The following is a 9,485-nucleotide window of genomic DNA, read 5'->3' as shown; positions in this document are numbered from 1 at the left end:
GCTGGGGTGCGGGCAGACCTCAGGGTGGAAATAGTATCGTCTGATATTGTTGTATGATTGGCCTTAGCTTCTTCCCGCCTTGATACGTGTGCATGCCTTCCCGTAACACTGGTCCCGTAATTACCCCCCAATCCACCGCGCGCCCTTCAAAGGTATCAATGATGATACCTGCCTTCTGCTTTGGCATACTGTAAGCATTTACGTGTACACATCCCACTTCTAACAAGAACTTGGCGATTTCCCGAAAAAAGGGGTCAGGGATGTCCTTCATTCTGTAGGCTTTGGCGGACATCGAATATGTGCTGAAGTGTTTCTGCAGATCTTCCGCAAGGGGAATGTCGAAATGTTTCTCCCCAGTGGATGATAAATCCAGCTTCTTCCGGATGGTGGCATTGGTGACTATATCAATGTTGAGTTTTTTGGCGATTTCTAAGGCTTCCGGATGCGCAAGTGCCTCGGCGACTTTGATGTATCCATCCAGTCTCTTCTCAAGGAGCCATCTGCGAAGGGCGGTGGAAATAGTTATCGGCATCGTAGGTGGACAGGGTTCGTGAGTAATGGGTGAGGTCTGTTGTTTTCGATAGGCTCGAGCACTGTGGTCTGAGGGTTTATTTCTTGGAATCCATAACCCTGTGAGGTTTGAAATGGGCTAGTGTGATATATCACATAATCTACCCAACATTGATTATGCCAATAGCCTAAGGGATGAACATATGGCATGTTAACCATGCAAGTTTGTATATGCGTGTAGGAGATTGAGGTTAAGTACCCTCAATCTACCACCCATGCTCTGTTTGGAGATCTGAGTACTAGCCAGCATGACACTTTTAATCATGATGCTTGGGCATATGTAGGAGTTGTGAAAAGGAATAATGTCCACATGGTGGGATTTAGAAACCCAGATATATCATATATTCGTAAATGCTGGCTTCAGAAAATTTATATGATTATATCTATAACAAGAATGGTGTTTAGAGAATGAGAAAGTCCTGCAAAAAGAGTACAGAAAACATGATTAGAGGAAGCAAAATGAGAAAATTACAACATTGAGCATAATTTAAACATGACTGAAGAAACATAATAAAACACAATGCCTAAAAACAAATGCTGATTTGGCTTGCTTCATCTTGAGTCTTCATCCAGCGTAATAATCAAATATTTAGATGATATACTGTTTTAAAAAGAAAATTATAACTTAATTGCAAAATATATTCATACTATGCCTGTGTTTTAGTCAATTTTGGTATTCATTCTGAACCTAATGGAGTCATATTCTTAGGGTCTGGTAGATAGGATCACTCTTCTAAGTTCAAAAAAAAGAAGAATCATTCATTCTCTTATGTTTTGGAGGTGGACTTGCTTTTTTCTCATTCCAGAGTGACATTATAATTATGTGTATGCCAGTTTGCACACACCATAGACGTGCATTATATGTATGATTCTGCAGTAATGTAATGACTAGAGTGAGCGAGCGAGAGAGAGAGAAATTAATACTTATATTTACACTGAAGATTCAGCAGTAGATGCTCATTTATCTTTTATTCCACAACAGCTTCTTGTTTCTATATGTGCCATGGTTTATACTCGAGAAGCCAGAGATGGAAACCCAACAGATTACGTTCAATTTTTGGATCTTTTTTAGCAATGCACTATGTGCACTTGCCTTGAATATATCAGTGTTTTTGGTCATCGGAAGAACTGGTGCCATAACTGTGAGAGTAGCTGGTGTGTTGAAAGATTGGATATTGATTGCTTTATCAACACTATTATTTCCAGAGTCTAAGCTAACAGGTCTAAATATAATAGGCTATGCCATAGGTAAATGAATCCCTCTTATTGCTGAGTGTATTCAAAAGAGCATAGAACTGCTAATGAGTTTTTCCTATTCTTCTCTTTCTTTGGTGATCTATGATGCAGCGTTGTCTGGAGTGGTAACATATAACTACCTCAAAATGAGAGAATCCCGTGCTAACAGCCAGCCCTCAGTTGACGCAATTCCTGAGAAGTTAAAGGCTCTTCTGAAGGTAAATCATACTGTGTGCTCTGATGATAATATAATAAGATCAAGTGTGCTGTTGGATCTTTGGATCATATCCCACTAAGATAATATTAGCATAAATGAAAATTAGTAAACCTTTATAAATTCCAATCTCTAGGGAAAATGCTCTTTAAAAATCACAAGGTTAAAAAATAAATAACACCCATGCTTTGAGACCTAATATAAATAAGTGATTTTAAACATGAAACCTTGTGTGATTCTAGATATTAAATCTACTAACATGTAATCTGGACTAAGATGTTATGTTATCTGGACTAAGATGTTATGGGCATTTTGCGTTTCCATTAAAAAGGGCGATGCTATCATTTTCACTATGTACTGTGAAAATGTCAAAGCTGTAAAGCCATTTTTTAAAGGAGCAAACTAGAATGCATGAACTCAGACGGAAGTTGTGAGGAAGTTTAGGATTTAGGGTGAAGTCTCAAACCCACACCACAACCTTATTTGAGTTGTAGCATGTACAAAGGAAATGCTTTCACATTGTGCTTTATCATGTAATATCTTGTTTATCTCTGTCTCACAAGAGCGGAAGCTAGAGAAAAAGTCTTCAGAAAATTATACTGATGGGTCAATAGAGGTGGGGGCATTGAGCCCAGCTCCTCCGGTAGTGGACGAAGAAGCGCCTCTCATTTCTCGGCTTTCCTATGTAGGAGGCAGAAACAATATTACCAACAATTGATTATAAAGTTGTGAATGGTTGTGGATCTTTCTTTTCCCTTGCATCATTATAAAAGGATTGTATTTAACTAGTTGAGGCAAATGAGCGATTTTACCATCCACTAATATTTCTTAGCTTATGACAGGAGAAGTCATGGTCATCTATTCTTTTGTTCAATTTCAAGCCCTTTTGCTGTCTTCCATCTCAACGTTTTGTTACTGCAAACGGACTTGAACTTACATACCGCCAATTTTTTTTTAATGACCATGGCAGAGCGTATACATTTTTGTTAATATTGTTGTTCATATATGGTAATGCAGTTGATTTAAGATTATTGCGTCAAAAGCTAGTTCTCATAATGAGGCATTATATGAGTTAGTTATGCCATTTCTATACAATTCTAGTCGTTAGATTAAAAATTTCTGTTTTCAGAGATATCTTACATTATGAGTAGGAAACTAACCTAGGGAAGGTGAATATCCGCAAGATATTCTGCTGTACAAGATTCTAGGTCATACAAAATGTCAGCGAACATAGAAAAAATGTGATGTATGTTTCACGATCTCCAAAGTGTTGCCCAATGGGAACTTTGTGTGATGCAAAATGGTTCCAAGAATGAATCCAATCACTGATGATTCCGCCTGAATTGGATCCTTGTGGACTACATGTGATTCTCCATCAAAAATTTCATTCAGGCTCTTACACAAGCACTCACCATATTCTTTTATTGAAGTTGAAGCTAGACATATCTTAGTTGTAGCTTTTTGATGAATTGGTAGTACTTTAGTATCAATCTCTCACATATTCTTGGGGTTTGTCCTTGGCTTATGCCTGGTATATTGATGATTCATTTGGTGATGAAAAGACCAAAACCCAAATTCTATGAAGGTTCTGGTTTTTGTGTGATATACTCTAAGAGGAAATTGCATTAGTTCCCTCTTTAAGGCCCCCATAAAATGTTCATTAATAGTTAAGCCTTGGATAAGTTTATGCTTAATCCACTATCCATAGATAGAACAAGGAGTTGAATCTGCAAACATGCAATATATCACTTATTTTCTGAATTGGCAAGATTGTATAAGCCATTCATATCATGAAGGCTTTAGGATCATTACAAAACTTTGGTGAAAGGGAACAAATATGAGTTCTTCTTTTTTTTTAAATGAAGCTACTTTCCCATTAGTTAGGAAGGATTATTACAAAGAGACTGTACAAGGAGGCTTATACATAGATCGGGGAATCTCCCTCCTATCAAGTTCAAGAAATTGAGACTAGTTACATCGCCTTTCGGACTGACTACTTAATGTAAGTACCTATAGCTAAAAATGATGTCCTTCAGTGATGGCTAGTACGAGACAACTCCTGGGGTCGACAGTGAAGGGAGGGTGGTAAGTGAGTCGGAAACAACCAACGTGAGGGCTGGTAGTTCCACCTCAGGCCACTTCCTCCTTGTGTCACCATAGGCGTGTTCCGCCATTTTTGCCAGAAGCGCAAACGAGCAGTAACCACGTCATTGGAATGACTGCAAACCTCGTCCAATTGCCCTCGTAGGCAGCTGATAAGCGCAAACCATATGTCCATGATCACTTCCTCCGGGGGCCGCACCAGATCCTGAAAGACCTTTAGGCAATGCGCTTTTCATACATACCTTTAGGCAACGCTCAATAGGTGAATGGCAAAGTGGGCAGCCTAACGGGCCGCCACGTTTACCTAGCCATTCGCCAACGGGAACCACATTATGACCGATTTGCCACCAAAAAAACTTTATCTTTTCCGGCATGTGGAGACGCCAGAGACCCTTCCAAAAGGTAATGAGCACCTCATCAGGGATGCCCAATGTACGCCATCCATTGAGTAAGGGGTCGTCTAGCTGTTGTTAAAAAGTCTGGCCCAGTTTAGTGTTGTACTCGAAGAAATGGCAAAATCTGCCATCATGTTTCCACCTGAAATCCCCTGGGTTCCATTCTAGTTCGACGAGGGGACAACAACCATATACCCATTACATCCAATGGGGTTCCACCTTAGTAACATTCGGGTTTGTCTTCCAGATGTTACCAACCTGCGCCACCACGTGGATTGGGTGCCAAGAGCCCCTACTTTGACTCTCCCCAAAAATTGTAACTCTTCCCGATCCGCTCACGCCCTACAACAACTTAACCCTTCCATCCTCATCAAAGAGACCGAACCAAGCATCTTCTCTCACCTCCCCCAACGAAAGCCTATCAACTGCCTCAGCTATCAATCTCCGCATTTTCATGGCTCCCTTGAGGGGAGGGAATGGGACCTCTTGGGCTCCTCCTAAAGCCACCGTGCATCTCCAATCATCTATAGAGTGGTGCCTTGTTTGCGCCAGCTTTCCCCATGCTAGGCGCTTAAGTTGCCCTAACATCATGTTGTCACTTGTTCGCACTTGAGGGTTCCAAAATAATGGTTGTCTAGACCACTCAATTAGTGTCTCCGGCGTGTGCTTGACCAAATGATGTCGTACGTGACACCATGCCCGCAAGATGGAGTTCATGACCCTCTCCTCTGGAAGACAAGCCATCTTGGGTGGGACTCCGCTTGTGCAACACCAATTCAAGGAGTCGGGCCAAGGCCTACCATACTTGGGAGTCCCTGCCTGCAACCTATTGCAAAGTAGAACCTTCCAACACCCCTTACCTGACAGGAGGCATCGAACCACCATTTTGGCTAGCAATGCTCGGCTCTGCATTAAGGGGTCTATGAGGCCAAGCCCCCCTTTGGCCCGCGGTTGTGTTAACCAATGCCATGACACTCTGGCGACAGCCATCGGGTTGTCCTTACCTGACCATATAAACCCCCTGATGGCAGCCTTAATCACGTGCAAACCTGAAGGGTCCATAATCCAGCAGGAGACTGAGTGCCACATGGTGGCGAACATCACTTGGTTCGCAATAAGAACCCTACCAGCGAATGATAGTTTAGACTTGCTTCATTGGTTCAACTTCTTGCTTAGTTTGGCTTGCACATGGGACAATTGCACTCCCTTGGGGATTGCCCTCCCCATCATAAATCCAAGGTACTTGAATGTCATCCCATCAGGGACCCATGCAAAATCAGCATGAGGATGCCACCTTGGCTTCTCTTGTTCGTTGAACTAGAGACCTTGGGTTTTATCCCAATTGACCTTGGCACCACCAGCCGGACAAAAGTCCTCAACAAGATGTTCAGCTCGCTGCAAATTTGCATCATCGCCCTGCAAGAAAAGGACTGTATCGTCGGCATATTCAGATAATAGAAGATCCTCAGTCACATTGGGGATGGGCAATCCCCTCAATCCGCTGCTTGGTGCTTGTAAGTAGGCAGAGAAAGTCTCAGTTACAAATAGATAGAGATATGGGGCTAGGGGACAACCTTGCCTCACTAAGCGATGTAGTTGGAAGGCGGGCCCCTTAGCAGCAAATACCAACACGCTACTGGTAGCAGTCTGATAGAGTGCAGAAATGCAATTCCTCCATCGCTGGGGAAGGCCCATAGCTCTCATCATTCTTTCCAAGAAGGGCCATAACACCCTGTCGTAGGTCTTCTCAAAGTCTAACATCAAAATAGTCAAGCTCGATACTGCGCGATCTGCCAATGCCATAACTTCCCAGAGAAGCAACACATTATCAAAGATACACCTACCCCTGATAAACCTTGTTTGATTCTCATGTATGACGTCCGGTAGGAAGCTAGGACTTTTGAAATATCTTGTATATCGTGTTAAGGATCGTGATTGGACACCATTGGCGTAGCTCGAGGCTTCGCCCTGCCGCTTTAGGAATGAGATAGATCATCCCCTCAGCCAAGCCAGTTGGCATCGCAATGATGGGATAACAGTTTCCCAATGAATCTCAAAAAAATCTCGTGAGAGACCATTGGGGCCAGGGCATGCCTCTGAGAGTTCTAATAGAGAAAATGGGGCTATCGAGCACAACTTCCCTCTCATGGGTTACCTTGGGGTGAATGCAAGCCAGCACCCTCTCAGCTAGCTTCGTGTTTTGCCGCATATGCATAGGTGCAAGCAAGTCGCGATAGTATTGTGTTGCCATATGCAGAATCTCATCCTTGTCCTCCATTATTGAGCTGTCTGGTTTGCGCAACCCTTGTATATGTCCACCACCACCCTTGGGTGCCCTAGAGTGAAAGAAATGACGGTTGACATTGTTGTCTGTTCTAGCCCACCATGCTACAGTCCTTCGAAATAGCATTCGGTTCTTCTCCAACGTCCTTTCCCGCAACTTCAACTTTGCTTCCTCTAGCTTAGCTGTAGACCAATTGCAGCTAGGGTCTGCTTGTAGCAACTGTTGCGCGGCCGCAACAGACTTCCGTAATTTTGTTTCAATGGCTCTAACCTGCTGGAGGGCCAACTTGGTTTCCTGTTGTAAAAAGGAGGAGGAGAGTGCCAGTTTCTTTTGCAAATCCTCACTGGCCGATTCACTTACAATGGTCTCCCGCCATATGCTCTGCAACCCAGCTTTCACCTTTGCACTCTTCATGATCTTTGTGGGGATTTTCACATTGAGACTCCCCTTGCTACTGTTGGGATTACGGTCCCTCCGGATGGGATGGTCAGATGTCCGGGAATCGGGAATGAAGACCCGAACGAGGAGTACCCGGTATCGGAGCCGGATGATGAAGACCCGGTTCCGGATCCGGATGATGAAGACCCCGGCTACGGAGCCGGATGATGAATGTACCCGGAGAGAGATCCGGATGCGGGGACATATTTGTGAATATGTTTGCCAAGGGCCCTTGAGGCTATATTTGTAAATAGCCCGAAAGTCATATGTGTATAAATATGACTTAGGGTAAACAGTTTTGTAGTTGTTGCTCATTTTTCTGTTTTCCACTTAGAGGGAGCGAAGTGAGAGCAGCCGAGAGAGAGAGTGAGAGAGAGAGAGAGAAAGGAAGAGGTCGACGCCTCTGTGTAATACCGCCGCCTGTGGCGAGGACAGCGAGCTCAAGGTCGTCGCCTTGCAGCTCGCCATTGTACATTCACTGCGTATAGTGATAGTTGGAGTCTTGCACTCCCGTGGTTTTTCCCGTCTAGGGTTTTCCACGCTAAACCCTGTGCATTCGAGTCTCTCTCTGTGTTTTCGATTTACTGCTGCATTGATTCGCGTTTCCTCGGTTGTGGCCGAGAGGTGAAGGTTTTGAAAGCGTCAATTTCCAACAGCTACCACGGGGTGGGTTAAGGTCTAGTCTCATCGGCTTGTGATCCGAGAAGGTAAGACCTGCCAAGATAGCGAAGGACGCCCCCAGCTCTTCGAGGGACGAGCTGATGTATATGCGGTCTAGCCGTGCAAGACTACCACCCCTAGCATTCACGACAGCTTGGGAGAAGTGTAGCGAATGTGAGCATCTCCTAAGGGAAGAGCCCCATGTATGCTTCACCCCAAATTTTCCAATTAGGAAAGCCCATGAATCCAACTCTGCACCGTGATGTGGTCTTTGGATCCCCCCTTTCCTATCTCCTAGATGCTCAGTCATGTTGAAATCTCCGGCAATTACCCACGCCTCTGCATCATGCAATGTTGTCGCTAAAATCCTCCAAAAGATTGCTCTCTCGGGGGAAGAGTTAGGGGCATAAATGTTTAGCACCCCAATCTAAAGGCGATTCCATTTTGAAAGCACATATAAGGATGTACCTGCCACCAACGTACCATGTGATGTTACTTCGTAACGTGCCTGATTGCTAATCGAGATGCAGACCCCTCCTCTTCGGTGGAGGTCACCTTGTGTAGCGGACCACCACGTGGTCCATCCACCTGACAAGGAGTTTACTAGGCTATGAGTTCTCTCTTGAGAGAGGTGGTGTTCCTGTAAAAGCAATATGTCAATGTTGCCCCCTATATTAAGGGGATTCAACTCCTCCCGAAGTCTTTTGCACTCATGTTGTTGCCAGCCTCCACCAAGGCCCTGCACATTCCACGTTAGTATCCTCATTTGAAGGCAGTGAGTTTGACGCCCATGTAGGGGCCGACCCCCATGTCAGGGGGCAAACTATCATCTACTTTTGGGGGTAGGAACTCCACAGTAGATTGGAGAGCCCCTAAGAGATTTCCAGCCTGTCGTTCCCGGCCCGCTTCAAATAGTTCCCGCGATACAGTTTGGCTCCTAAGCGGTTGCATATCCTGCACCCCTCTAGCCTAGAGAGACGTCGCCAAACTAGGTGATGGTTTGCCTATTTTGCCCTTGATCGTGCTCGTCCGGATCCACAACTTCACTAATCTGAGGTCACCACCACATTCACGTTCCATCATGAGGGGGGGCCTTTGTCAACATCTCCTCCAAGGTGGATGGTACCTATTGTGGTTGCATCTCCATTGGGCTAGAGAACACGAGCTTGGGGGACAAGGATTCGCATGGGGACAACGTTGTTGCCAATGCTTCTGGCTCGCCATCCCCTAGCCCTTGGAGCAATGTAAATCTGTTGGACGCTCTCACCTGTAGGTTGTGCGCCTCCGCACTCCCCGAGAGGATCTTCACCCGTTTCAAGGGTTGTTCGTCCACACTTGCTGGTGACAAGGTAGGAGAACTTCTTTCTACGGGACAGTCTTGAAAGAGGGGGCGAGAGGCTACACCTAGGCTTTGAAGTTTCCCCTGCTTCTTAACGGGGTGCCAAGGAGCCTCGCTGCCCTTGGGTGACGCGGCCTTCCCTGAGGTTCGAGGTCCCGAGTTTCCCTTTCCAGTCTTACGAGGACATTCCTTAGCTAGGTGACCTTTCTGTTTGCAAATGAAACACTGCCCAGGGAGTCCCTTATA

At 44.9% G+C, this 9,485-nt stretch overlaps 1 protein-coding gene and 1 long non-coding RNA gene across 2 annotated transcripts; both read left to right on the top strand.

Annotated features, from left to right (window-relative positions):
• Nucleotides 1-557: 557 nt before the first annotated feature.
• On the top strand, nt 558-2,117 carry LOC147865890 (putative sugar phosphate/phosphate translocator At3g17430). Its single transcript, XM_087316007.1, has 5 exons — nt 558-566; nt 752-967; nt 1,405-1,451; nt 1,553-1,818; nt 1,918-2,117. The coding sequence occupies exons 1-5, from the start codon at nt 558-560 to the stop codon at nt 2,100-2,102; spliced, it is 723 nt and encodes a 240-aa protein (XP_087172133.1). The 3' UTR covers nt 2,103-2,117.
• A 471-nt stretch (nt 2,118-2,588) lies between these two features.
• On the top strand, nt 2,589-3,051 carry LOC147865889 (uncharacterized). The gene is made up of 2 exons (XR_015529545.1): nt 2,589-2,755; nt 2,863-3,051. It is a non-coding gene; the product is annotated as an uncharacterized LOC147865889 (long non-coding RNA).
• The last annotated feature ends 6,434 nt before the right edge of the window (nt 3,052-9,485 follow it).

This window comes from Azolla caroliniana, unplaced genomic scaffold (genome assembly GCF_043228905.1).
Source record: "Azolla caroliniana isolate FFs.n. ecotype wild unplaced genomic scaffold, voAzoCaro1.0.p SCAF_3, whole genome shotgun sequence".
Taxonomy (NCBI): domain Eukaryota; kingdom Viridiplantae; phylum Streptophyta; class Polypodiopsida; order Salviniales; family Salviniaceae; genus Azolla; species Azolla caroliniana.
This window is presented reverse-complemented; position numbering and strand designations above follow the sequence as displayed.